Source organism: Camelus ferus, chromosome 19 (assembly GCF_009834535.1).
Source record: "Camelus ferus isolate YT-003-E chromosome 19, BCGSAC_Cfer_1.0, whole genome shotgun sequence".
Lineage (NCBI taxonomy): Eukaryota > Metazoa > Chordata > Mammalia > Artiodactyla > Camelidae > Camelus > Camelus ferus.
The window spans coordinates 37,836,149-37,860,662 of record NC_045714.1 but is presented as its reverse complement, the minus strand read 5'-3'; the positions used below and the strand labels follow the sequence as shown (position 1 = coordinate 37,860,662).

At 43.8% G+C, this 24,514-nt stretch overlaps 2 protein-coding genes across 5 annotated transcripts in view; one reads left to right on the top strand and one right to left on the bottom strand.

Moving 5' to 3' along the window:
- Positions 1 to 24,514, bottom strand: part of LOC116658005 (60S ribosomal protein L29-like) — an 801,314-nt gene that overhangs the window by 171,391 nt on the left and 605,409 nt on the right. The gene's annotated exons all lie outside the window — the stretch shown is intronic.
- Positions 1,761 to 24,203, top strand: GSS (glutathione synthetase). 4 transcript variants are annotated; one of them, XM_006188560.3, is made up of 13 exons: positions 1,761 to 1,846; positions 4,640 to 4,774; positions 9,985 to 10,130; positions 12,352 to 12,427; positions 12,726 to 12,865; positions 13,550 to 13,666; positions 17,097 to 17,177; positions 17,280 to 17,357; positions 18,495 to 18,561; positions 21,159 to 21,353; positions 21,806 to 21,887; positions 22,576 to 22,765; positions 23,643 to 24,203. In XM_006188560.3, the coding sequence occupies exons 2-13, from the start codon at positions 4,646 to 4,648 to the stop codon at positions 23,764 to 23,766; spliced, it is 1,425 nt and encodes a 474-aa protein (XP_006188622.1). In that variant the 5' UTR covers positions 1,761 to 1,846; positions 4,640 to 4,645; the 3' UTR covers positions 23,767 to 24,203. The 4 variants fall into 4 exon arrangements, with proteins under 4 accessions (XP_006188622.1, XP_006188623.1, XP_032318066.1 ...); XM_006188561.3 differs by having other exon boundaries at positions 1,833 to 1,973; positions 10,032 to 10,130; XM_032462175.1 differs by having other exon boundaries at positions 1,833 to 1,973; positions 21,159 to 21,263.

Here is a 24,514-nt window from a genome sequence, read left to right as displayed (position 1 = left end):
GTCAACCAAAAGGCTGCTAAGGTCTGGGATCCTCCCCAAATCTCATCAATAGGCACCTGATACACGTCATTTGACACCCATCTTGGAAGAGGGGAACCTGCACAGAGAACCCTGGGTTATGATTTTTGATTTCTAATTTCAAGCTGCACTAGAAAGTTTCCTTTGTTCCTTGTTAACCCCTTGTTCTTTGTTCCTTGTCAACACTTGTTAACTTCTTTTGTTCCTTGTTAACCCCTTGTTCCTGGCACCTGAGGCCTATTATAGCCTGTTGCTTCAGACTATCCCTTAGGTACAAAAGCAAAGGAGGGACATCATGGAAACACTATTGTAGCAATAACCACACCACCTATCCCTTCCTTCCTCCCAAAAGATTGGAGGGCTCAGTCTGTCCTGTAGATAGAGAACATACACAATTTAAGGAAGTGGAAATACTTTGTTCCCTGGATTGGGCCACTAATTTATAATCAGTTATAATTCTCCCTACTGTCTCTTTAATCTGTCCCCTTCTTTCCATCTCCTCAGACTGTTTTATCACCTCACACCTTAACTCCCTGAGCTCTCTCTTTGGCCTTACAAACAATATGCCACACTGTCACCGGCACCTAACACACTGTGTATCTCCCTTGCTTAAAATCCTTAAACAGCTCCCCATTGCTCATTAGACAAATGCTAAACTTCTTAACCTGGCATCCAAGGCTCCCTTTCCAAAACTGAGCTTCTAAAACCCTGCTCCAAGCCCCAGGCCTTCCTCAGTATCTACACCAAACTCCTCATTGTCTCTCTAACAAGACTAGCCACATTCAGAGTTATTTGCCTTTGCTGTTTCTGTTCCTCCTACTTGGTGCTGTCCCCGTTCCTGCCTCTCACCTGCTTACACATTCCTACTCATCTTTCAAGACCCCCCCAAAGCCTTCCCCAATTCTCCAGAAAAAGTTTACCTGTCAACCTTGTTAATCACATATGAAAGCAGGGGCTCTGTCTTATTCATGGTTAATTACCCACAGCTTTGACTGATAATTTCAATTTAATTGAACTAAAATTCTTATCAGGTGCTTCAAACTGATAAGACTCCTATCACAACTCAGAAAAAAGGAACTGTTCAAGGGATGAGGTGGGGGTGGGGATTAAAAAAAATCTGCATTTTTAAAAAACTGCCCCAGAGCCTGATCAAAGTGACATTGGACATTTTCAGAAAATACTGGGTCACCCTCAAACGTTCCTAACTTAAAAGCTGCTAGAAAAATGAAAACGCTTTCCTTTCGCTTTTAAGGCTTTTCTTGCAGCTGCCCCAGGTTTAGAGAAATCAGGTGTTCCTTTCTGGGACCCAGATGGGTTAAAAACAGACGCCTAGGTTGCAACACTGGCTTAGCCTTTAACGTGCTATGGACCCCTGCGCTGGTCTCTGCCCCTCTCTGGGGCTCTATTACCACACCTACCACCTCCAACTGAGTGTCCCCAAAGTAGTGACTGTCCCTTTCTAGGTATCGGTTTCCCTGTCTTGCATCGAACGTCACCAGCTCTGACGCCCAACGAGCTATGCAAACCCCTAGCTCCCCGCTGACCCAACATGACTCCCCCCCACTGCTTCCCAAAGTCCTGTCCGCCTCCGTCCAGCCCGCCTCGGTCCAGCCGATGGACCTCTAGTACTAAGGCTGCCCTCACACAAACTGCCCCTTCCCAGCCACCGTCCATCTCCACAGAGAGCGGGCTCCTCCCCGCCCTGCTCTTTGAGGCCGCGCAGGGGCGGTCCGCGCAAGCGCGTTGGGTCCCATTGAAGCCCCGCCCCCTAGAGCTCGGGTAGAGGCGTGAGGGGCCTGAGCACCGTGCGCGGCGCGACGACGAACGAGTAGGTTGGGGCGCCGGCAACGGCGGCCGGCAAGGGTCATGTTTCTTCGGGAGGAAGGACGTGAGGGAGGGGTCTGGTCAGTGATTGGAACCCCGGAGACCAGGCGGTGTTGCAGCTTATATCTATGGTAGGGACCTAGAAACTGGTGTTCAGTGAGGGGGCTGGGCTGGTGCTTCTTGACTGCAGATTTCCCAGATTTCCTGACTCCAGATCAGGCCGGTGTCGGGGACGTGGTGCCGGTGAGACTAGAACCGGAGTTTAAAACAAACAAAAACAAAACCACAAAAAAAAAAAAAAGAAACCCAAAAAACAAACAAACAAAAAAACCCGGGAGCTATTAGAACCAAACTTTGTCGCAGGTGGGAGTGTGCGGGGCGGTGAAGTGGGGCAGGCCTGGGCAGGAGACTGTGTCGTTTGTTGCCCGGGTCCTCACGCAGGCATTGGCCTTGCCCTCGACTTAAAGTCCGACCCGGTTTTCTAGTAGGCATTTTAAGGCTCTTGGTGATCTGGCCCCAGTCTGTCATTCATTCACCACTGTTTGAATTAACACTCATTGAATGTAATAGTAGGCGCTGGAGCTAGAGAAGTGATCAAGACACACATACTATTATTCCCTATGATACAGGCAAAATTAATGGGCTGTAGAAAGCAGCTCTGGGTGAAGAAGAGGGATGGCTTCTATAACTAAGTGCTGGTCAGAAGTGGTAGGGGTTGTCCCAAAGACAAACAACACCAAGTGCAAGGCCTGGAAGCAGGAGAGAAGCTGGTGTGTCCTGGTCACTGAAAAAGACCTCACTCTGAATCTGTTTGGTGTCCAGGGAAGAGACGGTTGTAGTCGGAACTAGGCTCTTAGTTGGAGGTGGTGGAGAGAAATCAAGGGATTCAGAGTACTGTATATTTGGATAGAATCCATAGGATTTGGGGAGAAAAGGGTATAGGAGAAAAGTATATACAAGGCTTGGGAGCCTGAGTGGAGTTCATCAGGGTAAGAGCAGATCTGTGGGGAGACAACAACACATTCTATTCTGGTTCTATGGAATAGAACCAGTAAGCCATTGGATATTCTCCTTTCAAGGTCAGAAAAGCACTGTGGTGAAGGTATAGATTTGAGTGCCATCAGCAAAACAGAAATAAAGCCACAAGAAGGGTTAAGACTGTAGAATGAGAAAAACAAAGTGCCCAATTCCACTTTTCATAGTTATTTTCTCTGTGTCCTCAAGCAGGGTCCTACCATTAGATGCCAGTCAGTGTTTACCTAAACTAAACAAAAACCCAGCAGCAGGCAGGGATGTTAGAATCCCAGAGTTGTGAAGAGATGGGGGCTGATGGAGGGTTCCATTGCTCTAATGTCAGAGTCACAGGTTCTAGTCTTGGCTCTGCCACCAGGCTGTTGTGTGACTTCTGACAATTCTTCTACCTGTAATGTGGGTATAGCCAAAAAGCATCTCCCATGTATAGAACTCCAAACACTGCTAAGGAAATGCACACAGATTTTTCTCATTTAATCCACATGATGGCTTTATTTATAAGGAAGTAACTATTATAGATTCGAACCCATGTCTGACTGACCCCAGAGCTTTGTTCTCTACAATGATTGTCCTTATCTGTGTCTCACCTGACAGGGATGTGGTCAGGACTCTCTTGAAATCACATGCTTATTCTTTCAAAACGTGCTGAGGCCAACAAACCTTCATAATTGGTCTAGTACCAGTTCTGTCATGAAGAGTGGGGGATGGAGCTGCCTGTGATGGAGGTTACTTGCCAATCTCCAGCTCTCTTCCTGGGACCACTGAGCTGGGCAGCCATGTTCTGTACCTGAACTCAAATTATAATAGGGCAAAACAGAATTAATGACTGGTGTTTGCAGGTTTTTTATCCAGATCTTCTTAAACCCCTGGGGCCTTCTGCAAAATGAATGAGTGTAAAGCTGTGAGTTGGTATGTCTCTGGCCAGCCAGTTGGACTCCTTCTAGTACACTGGGCACTTGGGTTTCAGTTATTTCTATCCTGTTAATGTGATTTTTCAAAAATATTTTCTGTCTTTTGGTGCTGTGGTGATAGATGTCCATACAAGGAATATAATCATTTCCTGCTAGTGAGTTTGCTTCTGGTTAGTGTGAGAAAGGAGTTCACCTTATCTGCATTTTCTAGTACTCTACAGAGGGCTCCTTTCACCCACTCTCACATAATTTCTTTGAGACCTGTTGACATGGGTTGTTGGAGCTAGAAGGGAAATTAATGATACATTGCAGTGGCTCCCATCACAGGAAAACTTATTAAAAATACAGAGCTTCAATCCTTCCCTCGCCTCAGACCTCTTGAATCAAAATCTCTGAGTGGGTCCTAGGAATCTGTACTCTTTTCAAGCTCTCCAGAATATTTAGCCAGGCTTAGAAACCATAGTCTACTTCAGACCCCTCATTTCACAGGGAGTGAATCTGCAGCTCTAGGAGGAGAAAGAACTTGCCCCAAACATATGTAACATTAGTGCCTCTTTCTCCAATGAAAAGCATTTGGGCTAGGAGTCCAGAGACCTGGGTTCAAGTCCAGGTTTTACTAATCATTACCTTGGGCAAGTCGTTTCATCTCTCTGAGCCTCTGCTTCCTTACTGTGAGAATAATGCTGTCATTGTATTAGGACTCAACAGAGAGAGTAACACTGGAAATGCTTTGTCAAGCTTTCCATTGTGCTCATGGAAGTTGTTCAGAGCTGCCAGCCAGTGTTCATTCCCCTATACCACACTGTCAGTTGCTGGGCCCTGTCACCAAGACCTCCTCTCTCCTTCTGTTGCAGATTGGAATGGCCACCGGCTGGGGGAGCCTCCTGCAGGATGAGCAGCAGCTGGAGGAGCTGGCAAGGCAGGCTGTGGACCGGGCCCTGGCCGAGGGAGTGTTACTGAGGACCTCACAGGAGCCCAGCTCCTCAGAGGTAAGCCCTTGTCCCCTCCTCACAGCACTGACCACGCTGCTTGGATCCTACTGCCTAATTATCTGGCCCCTGCCAAGCCGGAGGCAGCCTCTTTGGATCAGAGACCACATCTCTTTTGCTTTAGTTTTTTCAATAACTGAAATTGATCTCTAGAAGTATGTAAAGTTAAAATTTAAGTCTGGGGCTTGAAATGTAGTTTAGGCAAGTTACTTAACCTCTCTGAGTTACAGTTTCTTCAAATCTAAAAAAGGGATAATAATGGGCCCTACTTCATGGAGTTGGTTAGAGAATTGAAAGGTAATTCATGTGGAGCATCTAGCCCAGTGAACTATTATTTTTTAAGACCTCCTTAACCACACTAATTGGTGTGGTAGTTGGTTTGTGGTATATCCTTCCAGGACATTTATGTACATTTATATACATATATATGTATATAAAGAAATATAGTTGACCCTTGAACAATGTGAGGGTTGGGGCACCAACCCTCTGTGCAGTTGAAAATCTGCATGTAACTTATAGTCCACTTTCCATCTATGTGGTTCCTCTGTATCAGAGGTTCAGCACCTGCAGACTCAACCAACCCTAAACCACGTAGTGTTTACTATTGAAAAAAATTTGTGTATAAGTGGACTCGTGCAGTTCAAACACATGTTGTTCCGAGTCAACTGTATGTAGTTTAAAAAAAAAATTGGATCTTATATATTATTCTGTGATGTGTTTTTGTTTGTTTTACATTTAACAATCTGTCTTAGAACTGTTTCCAACTCCCTCCATTAAGGTCAGCTTCATTCTGATGCATAATATTCCAAGTGTGGATGGGTCACAGTTTAACTTTCCTCTACTGATGGCTATTTAGGTGATTTCTAATGTTTTATGACTGCAAATAGCACAGCAGGAAATATCCACGTACATGCTGTTTGGGTACCTGTATGAGTGTTTCTCTAGGGTTGATACATATAAGTGGAACCGCTTAGTCTGAACCACATCTTTTTAAAAAATCTCATTCTTAAAAAAAAAAAACTTTAGTTTGTGACTAGATAAGACATTTTTATGATTCAAAGTTCAAAGGGTATGAGAGTTTACAGTTTAATCCCCCCTTCCACATTCCCTTGCTACCCAGTTCTCCTGCCCTGAAAGTAACCTTTGTTTTAGCATTCTTGTTTATTCTTTCAGTTAGTTTTTTCATAACAAGAAAATATGTATATATTCCTTTTCCCCACTTTTTACAAAAAGAGACATACTAGACAAGCTCTTCTGTCCATACGTATGTATTATCCATATTAGTGACTAAAAGAGCTGCCACTGTCTTTTGTTTACCAAGCCACATTCTCTTTTGTCTCTGTGTACCTAGAACCTAGTTAAGGGCCTGGTGGGGATTCCAGACTCAATAACTGTTTACTGAGGCACGAGTGAATGAGAATGGCTGTCACCTAAGGTAGGCTGATACTATAGAAGGTCTGCCTCTGGCTTTGGGAATATAATTGCTTGGTTTGTGAACTTCAGATTTTGTGAACTGTTTGTGTGAACCCAGGATGAAATATCTTCCATTCTGAGATTTTATTTCTTCTGTTAATCAACAGGTATTGTATGAAGGTCCAGCACTTGGTCTTTCTGGAGGTTAATGGAGCCTAGAAAAGGCACAGTCCCCAGTGAGATTCCCAGTCCAGAGAAAAAAGACAGAAAGTGTGTGTATGTGTATGTGTGTGTGGGTGGATTTCATTCCACATCTTTACCAGGTGCCTATTCTATGCAGGGCCATTCTAGGCACTCACAAAGGTGAGTCAGCCAGAGGCCTTAGCCTCTGGAGCTCATGGTCTAGCTGGAGAATGCACCGCAAGACAAAATTAAATAATGTCTATTCTATGAGGAAACATAGGCAGCCTGCACACAATGTTGGCTATCATTTTTAGAAACATTTTTTAATTGAAGCATAGTTGATTTACAATGTTGTGTTAGTTTCTGGTGTACAGCAGAATGATTCAGTTTCATATATATATATATATATTCTTTTTCATATTTTTCATTATAGATTATTACAAGCTATTGAATATAGTTCCCTGTGCTATACAGTAGGACCTTGCTGTTTATCTATTTTATATATAGTAGTTTGTATCTGCTAATTCCAAACTCCTAATTTATCCTCCTCTTCCCCCTTTGGTAACCATAAGTTTTTTTTTTCTATGTCTGTGAGTCTGTTTCTGTTTTGTAAATAAGTTCATTTGTGTAATTTTTTTAGATTCAACATATAACTGATATCATATATTTGTCTTTCTCTGTCTGACTTACTTCACTTAGTATGATAATCTCTAAGTCCACCCGTGTTGCTGCAAATGACTAGCTATCATTTATTGAGTATCACATGGAAGGTACTATTCTAAACACTTTGGAATCACTGATTCATATAGTCCTCGCCACAGCAGAGATGAGGAAACCAAGGCCCAGAGAAGTTAAGTAACTTGCCAGAGGTTATTTAAATGGTGCTATAATTAGCAGAGCCAGAATTCAAACCCAAGGAGTTTGCCTCCTGAGTCCATGCTCTTGAAATTCCATGCTTTACTGCCTCTCCTGGGATACTGTATAGGACACTTGGAAGAAGGAGGAATTCATTAGTAGTATTTCAACTAGACCTTAAAAGACAAATGGGGGAAAGAAACAGCATAGCAGAGTGCCCCAAAGAAGGAAAAGGCAAAAAATGTTCAAGAGAATGCTGCTGAATGCAGGGCACATAAGTGGGTATAATGGGAAAGAGGCAGGTCAAAGACAGACAGCCAAGAGACTTTGGGTATTGGGCAGAAGAAAAGTATGAACTTTATCCTGTAGATCAGGCTTACAGACCAGCTGTGTGCAGACCAAATAGTTGGCTCTTGCAGTGTTTAGAGATTTAGTTTATTTTTCTTAAATACATGAACAGGGTACAGAATTCAAAAAGATGTTCAGTATAGAATAAATCTCCTTTCTCCAGTAATTGTTTTCCCTCCCCAGAGGCAAGCATTGTTAGCAATTTTTCACCAGAGTGTCTTTAAAAAGTCAGAGCCAACATTTTTTAAAAGTGAAGTATATAGTTGATTTACAATATTATATTAGTTTCAGATGTACAGCATAGTGATTCAGTATTTTTGCAGATTAAACTCCATTATAGGTTATTACAAGATAATGGGTATAATTCCCTATACTATACAGTATATCCTTGTTGCTTATCTATTTCATATGTAATAGTTTGTATCTGTTAATCCCATACAACTAATTTATCCCTCCCCCATTTGGTAACCACAAGTTTGTTTTCAATATCTGTGAATCTATTTCTGTTTTGCATATACATTCATTTGTATTATTTTTTAGATTCTACATATAAGCAATATCATACAGTATTTGTCTTTCTCTCTCTGACTTATTTCACTAGGCATAATGTCCTCTGGGTCCATCCACGTTGTGGCAAATGGCAGTATTTCATTCTTTTTATGGCTGAGTAATATTCCATTTTTTATATATACATACATATATATTGGGTTGCATGCACTCAGCATATTAAATCACCCCTCACATAATGTGTAATAATTTATTTTCTAACTCTTAAAGGCTTCAAGGTAGAAAAAGCCTTACTCTCACAAATACCCTTCCTTAGTTTTGTCTTGAATTGATCCTGAGGAGGACAATTTGGGAATTATGTACCAAAATTTTAATTGGATTTACCCTAATTACCTGAAATCTCCACTTCTAGAAACTTACAATTTCTGAACCATCTCACACACAAAATACCTAAAATATATATTCTAGGATGTTCACTGAAGCATTGATTTGTAATGGAGGAAAAAAAAGAAACCACCTCAATGTTCATAATAGAAGGTTAGATTCAATAAATTATGGTATATACAAAGATGGACTACTATACAGCCATTAAAATGAGTCCTCTGTTTGAAGGTATATGGAAAAGTCTGAAACATTTATAAAGCAAAGGACAGTACAATGTATATATTATATACTCTGTGTTGTTAAAATGTATGCATACATTACATTAGTCTAGAAGGTTACATGAGACACTAGTATACCATTTGTCTCTGGGGAGAACTGGATCATTGGGAGTGGAAGTAAGATATACTTTTCAATATGTATCCTGTCTTTTTTGAATTTATATCATGTATTTGCACTACCCATTCAAAATAATAATATTTTTAAAATATATAAATGCCAAGTTCTAACACCATTAACTCGTACTACTGTTTAATGACAAACTGATATTAACTCAGAAGTGAGACTCACGAATGCTTAATATAATATAATATAAGTCACAAAATCATCTTATCAAAACAAATATATGTATGTTCCTGGTATGACTGAAGCCTTATCCTGTGCTCTAGAAATTGACACAACATTGTAAACTGACTATACTTCAATACAAATTTTTTAAAAAGTCATCTTATCATCTCTTACCCAAGTTCTAGTTCAGTTGTTGTTGGAATCTCAGAATGTATTACTCCCTTCTAAAAATAGTATTCTAGATGGATTTCTTGGCTCTGCCAGAGTCCAAAGCACTCAGGATGCAGCTGAACTCCAGGCTTGGCAACCTGGGTCACCATCTCCAAGACTGGGAGGAAACCATTCTTGGCTCCTATTCTGGGGGCCAGAGTTCACTTCTGCTTCAGCCCTACCAGCAGAACTCTCCCTTTCCCCCAACCAGAAGGCTCGGGGACTGGGCTTGGTTGGATATGAACTGGCTAGGAGTTCTTTATGTGTGTGTGTTTGTGTGGTTGTTGTTTGGTAACCATTGTGGTTCAAATCCCAGTGTCACTTAACAGCTTTATATAATTTTGGACATGTTATTTAACCTATATACAACTCAGTTCCCTTATCTATTTATTAGGTATAAATAATGATAGTATCTTTCTAATACAGTTAAATGATGAAGCCGTATAAAGTATTTAAAACAGTGCTGAGCACACAGTAGGTGCTCAGTAATCTTTTTGGTTTGTTTGTTTGTCTTTGTTTTTGGCCATTTTGCTTCAGTTTTTTTTTTTTTAACGTAAAGAGATAAAATAGAGTCTAGAACTTCTCTTTCCTCCTCCTATTCTCCTTCCTCTTTTCTCAGAGGTAACCATTATTCTGCAGTTTGTGTGTCCTCAATAAATGTAGGCCACACTTTCCGTGGGGTTATGTTTGCAGAAAAACAATCAATTCACAGGTATTCTACCCCTGCTCACTCTCTCCTTGATCAGGTGGTGAGCTATGCCCCATTCACACTCTTCCCCTCACTGGTCCCCAGTGCCCTGCTGGAGCAGGCCTATGCTGTGCAGATGGACTTCAACCTGCTGGTGGATGCCGTCAGCCAGAATGCTGCCTTTCTGGAGCAAACTCTCTCCAGGTGCTGGGCAGTGGGGCATGGGGGGCTGGGAGCTGCTAGAACCAAGGGACTAGAAGGCTAGGGAGCCATGAGGGATTGCCCTGGCAGCTGACTTGGTGGGGTGGGAGACAGGTACTCCCCAGGAGAAACAAAAAGCAGTAGAATAGAAGTCAGAAGATCTGGCTTCTAACCCTGGCTCTACCACTTACTTATACGGCCTCAAGCAAGTCCCTTTCTTTCTGTGGGCCTCAATTTCTCAGGTTGGCATGCCACAGCTTCCCCCTGGGCCTTAATTTCTCATCTGTAAAATGAAAGGTTGGCCTAAATCTAAGGTCCCTTCTAACACTGACATTCTGTGATTCTCTGATCTGTGACCCCCTGCTTTGAAGATTGAAATTTCCATTTGGAATTAGGGAAGGTCAGTCTAGTTTTAGAGAAAACAGAGGGGAGGGGGTGTTACTGGGTTTAAAGTCACATTTCCTATGTCTCTTAAATAGTGGCCCTTTCTTGTCTTCTCAGGCCTCTCATGTCTGGGTGGGATGGGCTGCAGACTGGGCCACACCTAGTTCATAAGCCCCTGAAATAGCTCACTGCATCACCCCTCTCTCTTTCTCCCTTAATCTTTTTTTCTTTTCCCTTGAGGCTCTGGGACAAGGGAAATATCTCTACTCTAGAATAAGTTCTTTATTTTAGAATTAAATTAGAATTAAATACACATATATATGTATTTGTGTATGTGTGTGTATATATATAGAGAGGAGAGATATATACATGTATACATATATACATGTATGATTAATTTTTCAAAAGAAAACAATTATTTTGTTAAAGACAAAATCTTTAAAAAATGTGCACACTGGTGTGAGGGTGAATATGAGAAGGGATTATAATGGTAAGAAGTTTGGAAATCACTGACTTGGAGGTAAAAACCCAATGAATGATGAATATACAAACCTTTCTACCAGTCTTTCTCAGGATGGGCCCAGCTTTTGTACCTGTAATTCTGGACAGTGGGAAATGAGCAGCATGATTTATGACCTTTACCCTAAAGATGCAGTTATGTGTGAGACCTTCCCTGCAGCCCATCTCTGCAACCCCTGCCTTCCCTACTCCCCGCTCCTCTGAAATACACACAAACCCTAGCTTGTAAGGGAGAAGAGGCCCAGGATTACGTGTGCTAGAACAGCAGCCTAGGTTCTAGGGCTGAAGGGGGAGCATCTCTTCAGAAAAGGGAAAATATGCCTCAACTTCCCTAGAGGCTGAAGCCCTGCTGGGGACTCTCCTCACCAAAGGCTGGGAAACCCCATGAACGAGCTGGTTGGGGAACAGAGGAACTTCAGGGCAGGCCTGAGCTACATGGGTTCAGTGGTTCCCTGTAACAAGGTGAGTCTGGGAGTCAGGCTTGAGCAGGCATGCAGAGACCACTGAATCTTGAGAGGCAGCAGGTTAATTATACCTCATGTCACATCACAGCAGCTCACTCGACCACGATGATGAGCTAGCACAGACATGGTCCCCACATTCATGTGGTTTATAGTCCAGTAGGAGAAACAACACTAATCATCACACAAAATGAAAAATTGCAGCTGCAACCAGTGCTATAAAGGAGAGGTCCACGGTGCAATGAGAGCGCACAGCAGAGGGATCTGACCCAGTCAGGGAAAGCTGCCCTGTGGAAGTTACATCATATGAGGACTGGTTGAATAGGATATTTAGCTTGAGTCAGAAAAATCTTTTGGGGCAGGGTGTAACTTCTGTCTTCTAGTCCCTGAGAGCTGCCATGGAAGAGTTGGAGAAGACTTCTCCTGGGAGGTCCCAGTGTGTAGGGAAAGCTACAGAGAGTTAATATTAGGTCAGCCAGAATGCTTACCAACTATCAGAGCTATTCAAGTACAGAATGGTTATATCAAATGCCATTTTTGAATTCTTCTTGGGACCACACAATATGTTCAATTGTGTACATTTAATATCTCATTTACTCTTCACTACAACTCTATGATATAAACATAATTATATTCCTCTTCATTTTACACAGGTGAAATTATTCTCTGAGGTTGCCCAGTAGTGAGTGGTAGAAATGGGATTTGAACCCAGGTCATCTGGCTCTAGAGCTGGGTTCTCTACAGGGTTGGTGTGGGTGTTTAAGTTTGGATCAGTAGACCCAGAGAGGATTCAGAAATCACTGGAACTCCGTGACCTTTAAGGTCCCATGTAATGCAGAAAATACTGTTTCCTCTTCCAGCACCATCAAAAGGGACAACTTTACTGCTCGTCTCTTTGACATCCACAAGCAAGTCCTGAAAGAGGGCATTGCCCAGGTAACCATTCCCCTCTCCACCTGAGTCTAGGACCTGCCCCTCCCATCTCTCACTTTTTTTTTTTAAACCAGAAGATTTTGGCCCAGTACCTGAACTCATGGGAATCTGCCTCTCATTGGTCATTGGTTTGTACATCAGTGGTCAATCCTGGGATGACCAAAAGAATGATTCCACTGGATTGGGGAGTGTTAGCTGGCACCTCTAATCTCTGTAGAGTACATAGTACCTGTATGCCCCTTGGTTAGGCCCTCAGAGTCAGACACTGGGAAATGTCCTCAGCCTTCAGTTTTCTCCACAGACTGTGTTCCTGGGCCTGAATCGCTCAGACTACATGTTCCAGCACAACGCAGATGGTTCCCCAGCTCTGAAACAGATTGAAATCAACACCATCTCTGCCAGCTTTGGGGGCCTAGCCTCCCGGACCCCAGCTGTGCACCGGTGGGTCCCTTGGGCAGCCCCAGGAACACCATTGGGGTGACAGCCTGATGAGCCTACAATCACAGGTGGGGTCAGGGATCTCCAACGCTGACTATGCCTTCCTGAGCTTTGGGTCATGTGTTTCCCCACCATGGCACAGTTTACACTTGTAATTAGGTCTTGGTATGTCAGGGAGAGAAAGGACCTCATGGTTCATCTAGTCTCACCCCCTCATTGTATAAGTTAGTATTCCAGGCAGAAGGAACAGTATCTGTGAGGGTCCTGAGGTAAGAAAGAGCTTTCATGTTTAAAGGCCTGAAAGAAGGTCAGAATCCAAGGCAGAGAGGAACAGGGGCTTCCCATCTGAGGGCTGGGCCCTAGTAGCATCCACTTCTAGTCAACAGTGATGCTCTAGTTTGCTGTGATTCCATATGGTCTACAGCAGGATTCCAGACAGCAGCTGGGGCTCAGGGAAAGGGGTTCCAGTTCACTGGGAGGCTGGTATGGAATGGAAACACAGGGTCTCAGGGTTCCTTTGGGCATATGCACCAGGGGCTAGGCTTAGGCAGCCCAGCACTCCAGCCTACAGGAGCATGATGATAGGATGCTGTTTAGTGCTCAGCTGATTCTCAAAGTGATGTTCCTATAAGTGTCTGTGAGTCACAGGTCCATCCAATTACTAAACAGACATCTCTCTTCCAACAGACATGTTCTCAATGTTCTGAGTAAGACCAGAGAAGCTGCCAAGATCCTCTCCAATAATCCTAGCAAGGGACTGGCCCTGGGAATTGCCAAAGCCTGGGAGCTCTACGGCTCAGCCAAGTAAGGGGGAGAAAAAGTGGTAGCAGAATCCTGCTTTAGATTCAGCATTCTTGGATGCAGCATCTTCTTTGCCTGTCATCATTAGGAAATGAGGGAATTTTTCTTGGAATAGAAGCTTACACTTTGAAGTGCCAAAATCACTTTAATGGAGTTTTGGGCTTCTTAAATAAGAGATGCTGACAATAATTTAGTCTTGTGTTGCTGGCTGAAAGTCATCATTGTGACTATCAGTGATTGCATCTTGATATAATGCAGAGGTGCTGCCTGGATTGTGAGAAGCATGTGAGGCTGTTTGCCTACACTAATGGCCCCAGCTGTTAGGCTTTAAGCTTTTATTCTTTTTCTTTGTAGTTTTTCTGTCTGTTTCCCTACTAACAGCTCTTACTTCTTATTGCTGTCATCATGCTTAAAATATGGAATCCTCCACTCTCATCCCTATATCTCCTTGCTATAGTTTGGGAAATCAAATGATCTGAGTTGTTTATTTGTGTCTAATGAGTGTGAGGGCCTTTTTGATGAGTAAATGCATAAGCTTTGATTTAGAGATTTTGGTATCTGTTTTAACTGTTTAGAGGCTTTTTTTTTTTTTTTTTTTGCTTCCTTCCTATTTCTCAGCCATGTTTCAGATATGTAAAGATGTTAGGTAAGTGACTTCTGGTAAGTGAGGGGCCACTGTACTACTAACAATTATTGTAATATTAATATAGCATTCATAGTTAACCCTTAATGAGCACTTATTAGTGCCACACTTTGTGCTAAGCATTTCATATACAGGATGTCATTGAATCATTTCAAACACTCTGAGGTAGATACTATTCATGTCTTGCATTTTACAGATGAGGAAACTGAGGTTCAGAGAAGTGAATTGTTCAGGGTCAAGTGGTAAGTTGGTGGTAGAGCCCTGAGTCCACCTCCCCCTAGAACCTGCATTCTTAATCATTTCATTGCCTCCAAGAGACCCTCTCTGGGCTTGTTAAACCTCACTAGGACTCAGAAAACAGATTGAGCATTTAGAAATCATTAGACAAATATTCTGTCAAGTAGAACTCTTGACTAGGTCGTATTTTAAGAGTGAAGCCAGGAGATGGGTCAGCTAGGGAACTGCTGATAGACAAATGCTATGGAGGTTTCTCTAGCCAAGCTGGAGAGAAATAACATGGAGAGAAAAGTTTTATGTGCCCAAAATTAAGCATTGGTAGATAGGAGCTGTAGGGTGCCTGAGTCAGGATTGAATTCCGTCATTTTGAGAGTCAGATAGGTGCTTCTGCTGACCTAAACATGACCTTTGCTAAAGTCCATTCTTTTCCTCTGAATTCAGTTTCCTCACTTGTAAAATAGGGTTAATAGTAATACCTAAAAGGGTGGTAGTGAGAATTAAATGAAATCATGGATTTGAAAAAATCTTTAAAAAATTCGATGAAGGTGATTACATGGTACTTTCAATAATAACAACAATACTACTAATAATAATAGTAATAGTAGCTACCATTTAAGGAGTACTAGTTTTATTTTACAGAATAGCATACTGAGGGCTCAGAGAGGTTGAATAAAACTCGCCCAAAGTCACACAGGTAGTAAGTTTAGAATTCATGTCTATCTACCTCTAAAGCCTGTGTTCTCTCTACTACACTGTTCTGCTTCCAAGAAGAATGATCCCATAATGTAGATTGAAAAACTGAGGCTCAAGCATTTGCAGAACAGATGAATTTTCATCAATTATCTCATACTTTTTTAAAGGATTTTTTAAAATGAATTATGATTTCAATTTAGACATTTATTCAAACTCTTTAAATATAGTGTCTGCGGTTGGAATGAGTAGGGATTAACAAGGGGGATTTTTGATACAAAAGGTTGGGAACTGTGATCTATTTGACACCCTTATCTTATACATGGGGAAACCAGGGCCCAACGAAAGAAGCTGACTTACCCAAGAGCATACCATATGTCACTGGCAAAGCCAGGACTGGGATTCAGGAGTCCTCATTCCCAATCAGCATGCTACTGCTACTTCACCTTCTTTAGCTGACAAATTTCCTAGTCCTGTTCCCAGCAGATTGCTCAGAACTGAAGGTAGGGCAGAACTGAGGTAGAATATGCTTTCTGAGTCTGACTCCGATTATTTGCCAGGGGGCAGGCTGACTTCATTAACCAAGGCTTGCAGTTCTACTTTCACCTACAGCCTCCAGGCTTCCTCCTCCACATCTTCTTGGAGGTAGGCCAGTCTGGGCCAAGTGCCACCTTTCCACCCACGAGCAGAGCAGATCAGGCTGCAGAGTAAAGAGCAAGGTCATTGGCCTTCAGAATACTCTCGGGACAAGATGGCTTGTGAAAGCACCATTTCTAGCTTGTTTCTCAGCTACCCAACTAAGCCAAGACTCAGCTTAATGTCATTTCTGACCTCAAGAGATTTCAAGCAAGCCAGGAGAGGAGGTACACTAGGACCTGTATTTCTGCTAAGTGGAAAGGAGTCAGGCAGAGTGTAGTCCAAAAGGTACAGCTGAGGCAAGGAGAAGCAGAGACAAACAGACAAGAGGCCAAGAACAGAACGTCAGGAATCCACACTTAGAACCATAAGCCAAGTCTGCCCACCCAAGAGTCTCAGCAATAAGCTTCAGGCACAGAGCAGTAGAACTACAGCAAAAATGGAGTTTGGTACTGCTGAACGTTGGTCTTAAGAGAGTCTGGTGGGGAACTAGACCTGTCTTTGACAACTGAAAATAGCTTGCCTGGTAGCCAAACAGACAGTTCTTTGGCATTAGTGTTTCCCTGAGTCCTTGAGCTCTTGCTTCTTAAAGAAACTTGTGGATAAGCAGAGAGGAAGAGACCAGGTAAGCCTCAGTGATCCCATTAATACTGTGGGACCTGCGTATGTCACAGAAATGTTGAGAGGCCCCAGGAGATAATGCCTTATTCATAGCTGGTTTTGTAGGGTTTCTGTAGGATTCCATTGAGCTATTCTAGTGTTTTATGCAAGAATCACACACTCTTTTATTATATGCTTCACAATCTTGTAATAGAGTCCTTAACTCCCAACGCCCAGCATTGTTCTTTTACAAAATATTCTTCAGTACTCTCATCTGTTTATTCTTCCAGCAGATTTTAGAATCATTGTGTTAAATTCCAAGAAAAGGTCCTATTGGGTTTTTGAGATGGTTTTAAATCTAAATTTTAATTTGCACAGACTATTGACATCGTTGCAATATTTCATCTGTTAGAGAAGGAACAGAGACAGCTCCATTTTTTTTAAGTTTCCTGTTTTCAGGAAATAATGTGTTGTAGCCTCAGGTGTCTATGCCTGAGGCAGTCCTGAGTTGAGAGGACATCTGCTCTTTCAGGGAAGCTGTGTTCTGGTTCTTACTCCGAAAGGGGTGTGGGATGGAGGGAAGACAAGTTCTGTAGCCATCGTGGGCCACCTGTGCTCTTTCCCCAGTGCTCTGGTGCTACTAATTGCTCAAGAGAAGGAAAGGAACATATTTGACCAGCGTGCCATAGAGAATGAGCTACTGGCCAGGTAAGTAAAGGAGGGGAGACCTCCAGATAATGACCCCAGGATTGGAGAGAGCCACTCAGAATAGAGCATCCACTCTTTCTGACTTTTACCCATCTTTCCCAGGAATATCCATGTAATCCGGCGAAGGTTTGAAGATGTCTCTGAAAAGGGGTCTCTAGACCAAGACCGAAGACTGTTTATGTAAGTGTTCACGTAGCATTCCCCAGGGATCCAATAGATGACTGGTTTAGGAAACTCATTCTGCCGTCTGCTTCCCCTAAATGATCCTTTCTTCTGGGAAATATGACATCTTGCTTCCTTCTTTCTGAATTTTAGGGTGAACTCTGAAAATATCCCATCATTCCAGGAAATTTTAGAGAAGGCTCGCCAAGTTCTGCTTCTGAAGGGTTGTATCAGAGCTCCTGTTCTGGACAACCTTGGTTTTCATGTGCTTCAGGGCTCCCAAGTTTTCTTGCCCTTCTTGGCTGGTCTAGTGAGACCTGGGCAGTTGGGCTGGGCAGTCAGGGAGGAAGAGGAGTAGCCAGCTCATCCTCTGACTGGTCTGGGAGTTGCTCTCTGAGGTCTCAGGCAAGACCTCAAGGGGCCTGATTTGTGTTCCAAGCTAGGCCCTGTGAGTCCCTTCAGGGGATACCACAAAGTGACTTTAATATCACATATTGGATAGCATTGTTTACAGCACACATATTTAGACCTGTAAATTTGTGATTCTTAAAATTAAAAACCTCCTGGCATTTCACAGTACCACTTACTATTTTCAAAATGTGTTTTTATCTTAACAAAACAGTCATTAATTTACTTTCTAGATAAACCAATGTCAAATAAATCAAAGAAAAGGGGAAGAAGTTAAAAAAGACAGTCTGTGGCTTAACTAGATTCTTAAGTTTGCACCTCCCCACCCTCATCCCACTACCATTTAAAAAAATCTCAGCCTGATTTCAGCTGCTTTAAGCAGTGTAAGTACAAGTGTGTTTGCTAAGTGTGGCAATATAATTCTGCTGCTCAGTAATTTGGAGCCCACTTTTTAAGAGTTTACCTAATTTGATTCTGGTTACTTTCTTTTTTCCCTCTGGCCTTACTAGAATGACTTTAGATCTGGAATATTAGAAGATATTCCCTGCTGCATATCTCCATTTTTTAGTGAAAGCATTGATGACATGGGAATCTACTTTCATGCTTCCAATGAATCCCTGTTGAGGCTACCCCTGTTGACTAACTTCAAAGAAGCCAAAGGCATTTTGATGCACCCAGAAATTGATTGAACCACTGAACACATCAGTTATAATTTAACACAGCAACTTTCTCCACCTTGTGTTCTAGGGACGGCCAGGAAGTTGCTGTGGTTTACTTCCGGGATGGCTACATGCCGAGTCATTACAGTCTACAGGTTGGTATTTTCTGTTAGACCATTCTTTGCCTCGTGGGACCCACCATTGTCCCTCGGAGATTCAACGCATGTATCACAACAACCTGGGTTTTCCCCTAAGCCTTGGCTTCAGTTCTTCCTCAGGGAACTTGCTGCCGGAACTTCCTATCCTTCCACAGATTTTTGCTGCCTCTCACTGTCTATACACAATGCTTCACAATGCTTCAGCCATTCACATTGTTTCTAGGGATATGCTGGTAAATGTTTAATAGTTATCTTTCTGGGGAGGAAAGCCCCTATTTGTAGCATTTTCTGATTTCTATGGCATAACTACTCCTATCATGGCCAATTTCAAAGCTACCCAATTTAACATCTCTGAACGGAGTTCGGAAGAGATGGGTACAGTCAGCCCTTGCTAGCCAGTGCAAACCAGTTCCACACCACTGACTGTTTCCTTCTTGCCAACTCTTTTCTTTTATCTGCTTAATAAAGTTTTTATCACCTGTCTCTTCATGTTAATGACAGTAATGATAATATCACCTTAGCTTGCTATTTTACTATGCAGTTTCAAAATTACATTCCACATCTACTATTTCATTTATTCCTTACAACCACTCTGTGGAGGTATAATTATCCCCATCAGGTAGATGAAGAAATAAGGTTCTGAGAGATGCAAGGGCTTAATCTAAAGTTCCATAGGGAGTTGCCAGGCTTTCTAACTCTCAGTCCAGTGGCATTCCCTGTATATCCTCCTCCTCCCCCTGCCTCTAATCAACAGCATGGGGAGGCTAAGAAGCCCTGCTTTCTGTTGGGAGAAGGTAAAGGAGGAAATAAGAGAAAATACCATGAATAGTAGTCTGGGTGTCATGAACATTTGGCTCTGCCTCTATGTGACCGTGAGCAGGTTCCTGACCCTTTCTGGGCTCAGTTTCTGTAAACTGAGAGAACTACACTAGAAAATTGAGGGAACTCCTTCTAGATCTATAATTCTTTGAATATAGGATTCTCCCTAAGTCCCAGCTGTACAGGGAACAGCTCCACAGAGGTGGCAGCTCTATAGAAGATCCTTTCCTCTAGAAAGTGGTTAGTGGTGGCAACTCACTGACTAAAATAGAGAGAAATTGTCTATTGGGAAAATGGATCCAGGTTCCAGGGCAAGGGATTTGGGGGAAGGGGCCAAAGAAAACTTTATTTAGCTGACAAGGAAGGAAATTAGTATGTAAGAAGGAAAACATTTTTAGGGAACTGAGAAACACAGACCAGGTTTAGACATGGAAATAAATCTGCTAGGCTTAGGACTTACTAGGTGATTGTGAGCAAGTCCTTGCTCATCTCTGAGTTTTGCTTTCCCTACTTGTCACATAATGGGGTACTTCTCTGGGTTTATCTCTCATATTCTAGGCACTAGCTTAGTTGTTTAGGTGGCTGGGGTTATTGGTGTAGACCAGGCAGAGGTGCTGCAGGTGGACTGATTCTATCAGAGAAAGGACAGCAGGGGTGAGGGTGGCATGGAGTGGTGAGATTGCTCCTCAGGCTATAGCCTTGATCCTGTTGTGGGCGGTTTGATGTAGTCTGCAGTAAGGACAGACTGTCTCCCTGGTGCCTCAGAATGGAGGCGTGATCCTCTGCTGTTTCCCTGCCTCTCACACCCTAAACTCCTGGCCCACCAGACTATTCATCTTTTGCTACTCACCTGCAGACCTTTGTTCCTATTATTCTGTTAACCTGAATATCTCTTCCCTGTTGTGTCTCACCTGTCATACTCTTATCTGTCCACTCATATGTCACCTCATTAAATAACAATAACATTTATTGAGCACCTACAGAGCTTCAGGCACTGTGTTAGACACTGGGGATACAACAGGAAATGAGACCAGCAGCAAGTGTCTAATCCTTATGGAGCTCACATTTTGGTCAGGGAAATGGTCATCAGAAAGTAAACAAAAGTAGAAAAAATGGTTTTTTTAATAGCTGGGGGAAACTCTGAATGAAACAGGGTGAAAAGGTAGAGAATTATGGGGAAACCCGTATTTAATAGGGTGGTTTGAGAAGCTGACTTTGAGCTGAGACTTTAGGATGAGAAGGATCCAATCACCCATTGGAAAATTCAAAATGAAAAGAATCCCAGGCAGAAGGAATGCAGCAATGCAGAGACCCTGAGGTGGAAATGACACTTGTGTGTTTGAGGATTGACAAACCTGTGTGGCTGGAAGGGGTGGAGGGATGGCATGGAATGAGGTTGAAACGGAGACAAGAGGCAGATCCCACAGGATCTTTATAGGCTGTGCTAAGGAGTTTGGATTTTATCTATAGTACAGTAGGAAGCTGAGCTCCTAAACAATTGTCCCACCCCTTTCAAACCTCATCAATTTTTTTTACACCCTTTCACCTTTTGTCATTTTCCCCTTTAATTATAGTCATGTGTCATTGTGATAGACTGTGAGTTCCCTGAGGGCAAGAATCCTTCAGATTAGGATGGGCCACACCTGCCTCACAAGGATGTTGCAGTGACCCTGGAAGATGATGAATGTGAGGATACCTGGCACCTGGTGGATGCTTATTAAAGGTCAGCCAAAGTGAAATCAAATAGAATTCCTTCTGGTTTCTTCTCTCTGCAGAACTGGGAAGCACGCCTGCTGCTGGAGAGGTCATGTGCTGTCAAGTGCCCAGACATTGCCACCCAGCTGGCTGGGACTAAGAAGGTGCAACAGGAGCTGAGCAGAGTAGGCATGCTGGAGCACGTGCTCCCTGGCCAGCCTGAGGCGGTGGCCCGCCTCCGTGCCACCTTCGCTGGCCTTTACTCACTGGACATGGTGCGTGGACAGCCCACTTCTCCCACCACAGGCCTCCTGGGTATCAAGGACCCAGAGCCCGATGTGCTGGCACTGGGCTGGACTTGAGTCAGTGATGCTCTGTGAAAACCCCTAGAGCCCTGGGAAGTAGGGCTGGAATCCATCGTAAGCTCCCTCAGCAAAGATGGAAATGGGGGTGGTAACCAGCGGGGAGGGCTGAGGCAGAACAAGAATTGAGGACTGTACCAGCTTTTCAGGCCTTCTGCTGCTACAGAGAAAGCTATTCTCATTGTACTCACTGCTGCAGGGGGTTTGTTGGGGGTCACATCCAGATAGTAGCATCCAGCTTGGAGGAGCTTAAGGCTCTTTCTCCTCCTGCTCTTCCTCAGATGCTGCTCTACACAACAGCAGGACCTCAGCTCCTGCATCTTTGGCCTAAGACTGTTGGTGACTGCTTTCTTGCCTTCTGCCAGGGTGAAGAAGGGGACCAGGCCATCACTGAGGCCATTGCTGCCCCTAGCCGCTTTGTGCTGAAGCCCCAGAGAGAGGGTGGAGGTAGGTGGTTCTCCCTTTGCAGGGCTGCTCAGTGAAAGGGGGCTAACAGACTGTTACCAGTGCTAACTGGTACTTGCTCTTAGCACAGTCCCAGAGTTAGTGATAGGTAATGGAGAGGGAGGAGTTAACTGACTCAGGAATGCCTTTCACCTGATTGGGTGTAGGAAGGTCCAGGAGGAGCAGATTCAGGCAGAAGTGATGAGTTCTGTTTGGACATGTTGAGTTTGTTTTGGGAGCTCATGGGATATCTATCCTATGTCTAGAGCAGCAGGGAGCTCTGAAGATTTGGAAGTTAACAAGTTATAGAATATAGATGGAGCCTTGGAAGAGATCTCCCTGAAAAAAAAAAATGTATACATAGAGGGGAGAACAAGGGTGGAGGATCAATTCCTTGGGAATACCAGCATTTAAAAGGGGCAGGAGCCAGTTGGGGAGGCTGAGAAGAAATAGCCATAAACAGGTAGGAGTAGAACCAGGGCAAGACGGTGTGGTGGAAGTTGTGTTTGCTTGTGTTGGGGCTCTCCTATTAAGGTGACATTTCCTCCGCTGAAGCCAGGCCTTGTCCTGGCTTCACTGAGCTAGTGTCAGGAACTGAGACCCCTTACTTGTCCATATGGCCCTAGAAGTAGGAGCACAGGGTGGAAAAAGTGAGCAGAGGGTCCAGGATGACTGGTTAGTGGAATTGCAGGTAACAACCTATATGGGGAGGAAATGGTACAGGCCCTGGAGGGGCTGAAGGACAGTGAGGAGAGAGCTTCCTACATCCTGATGGAGAAGATCGAACCTGAACCTTTCGGGAATTGTCTGCTACGATCTGGAAGCCCTGCCCGAGTGGTCCAATGCATCTCAGAGCTGGGAATCTTCGGGGTCTATGTCAGGTAAGCCAGACAACGTGTTTCCTTATCTAGTAACTAAGGCCAAGGACCCAAGATCTGCCCACCTCAGAGGACTATCAAATGAAGCCCAGAGAAGAAGTGCTTTGCACATGTAAGGGGAATTCCAATTAGTACCAAGATGGATGAGAAAATAACCCTGGACTAGGAGACCCCAGGGAAGAAAAGGATTTGGGTCCAGCTCCCAGGCCACCTGAGAGTCTGGGGGAAGGTGGGATGGGCCAGTTAGAGATACTCAGTGGCTTTGGAAGGCTGAGTGGCCCCTGGATTTGGATTTGAGCACTGAAGAATCAGGGAGAGAGGAAACTGGGAATTTGTAAGAAACAGTTCCTGGTCCCTCTTACCACTTCCTGCAAAATACTCACTCCAAGGTCAGGGCAAGGAAGGAATACCAGCTCCTACCATGCTCCTACCTGCCCCTCTCTATAATCTTCCCCTCTAACCACTCCACTTGAGGCATCTCTGCCTGCCACTTCCTCCCCAAACCCCATCACCACCGCAGCCATCTTGAGAAAGGTAGAGAAGGAAATTTACAGCTGCAGAACATGAAATGTAAGCCTGGCATCATGCTAAGTGCTTTACCTGCTTTATTTAATCCTCATGACCATCGTGCAAAGTGAGAGGTATCCCTATTTTAAATTGAGGAAATTGATATTTAGAAAGGCTGAGTAACTTGCTCAAAGAAACAGAGCTAATAATATCCAATTTAGGTTGCAAACCCAAATCTGATTGCAGAATCCTAGCACTTTCTCAAGTGTAGCCAGTCACCCATGTACTGCTCATCTGGGACCTAGGATGGCCTTGGGTTTGGGGCCTGGGTCCAGGTGATGGAGTTGTATGTCTCCTGCCCCCATTTCTATAGGCAGGGAAAGACACTTGTGATGAACAAGCACGTGGGACATCTACTTCGAACCAAAGCCATCGAGCATGCAGATGGTGGTGTGGCAGCAGGAGTGGCAGTCCTGGACAATCCATACCCTGTGTGAGGGCACAGCCAGGCCTGCCCAGACTTCGTTCAAAAGACCTTCTATTGTTTGTACTTGTCATTCCTCTTCTAGCCCTCCTGAGGGGCTGCCCTCCCCCTACTTTGGGAAGGCTGGTCTCTTCTAGAGGTTTCCAGGGTCTTCATGGAAGGGTGAATGCTGGGTACCTTCCCCCAGCTCTCCCACCTGAGGACCAGAAAAATTGTTTCCATTAGGTGAGATCTAGAAGCCCCTAAATCCTCAGGGTGTGGGTATAGCTGAAAAGCAGCTGATCTGAGGTAAGGGTCCGTAACCCTGCCACCCTCCTGTCAGCCCCTCATCAGCCTTTTCAGCAGGTTCCATTGTCTGACTTGAGATGACTGAGGGGTAGGAGGAAAAGGGTGGATGGGCACACTTTCCCCACCTCTGCCTTAAATAAAACTACTTTGATGATTCTGTGATTCCTTGGTTTGTGCATTTAGGGGATGGAAAAGGTATAATCAGAGTCTCCCTAGCCCCAGACCCTATGGATAGGACCCTGAAATTCCAATCCTTAGTCACTCACTGATGCTCCCACAGGATCACAGGGAAGAGAGAGGGTTTCTGGCAGGAACCCAGGAGGGAAGGCAACCATAATGGGACATCACAGTTGTATTCTGGCTTCAGTTGCTTTCTTGCTTAGCTCAGGAGCTTGTTAAAGGACCTGTGAGTGAAGCCCTGCCTAGCTCTGCCTAAACCAAAAGTTCTGGAAGGAGAATATTGGGATATTCCT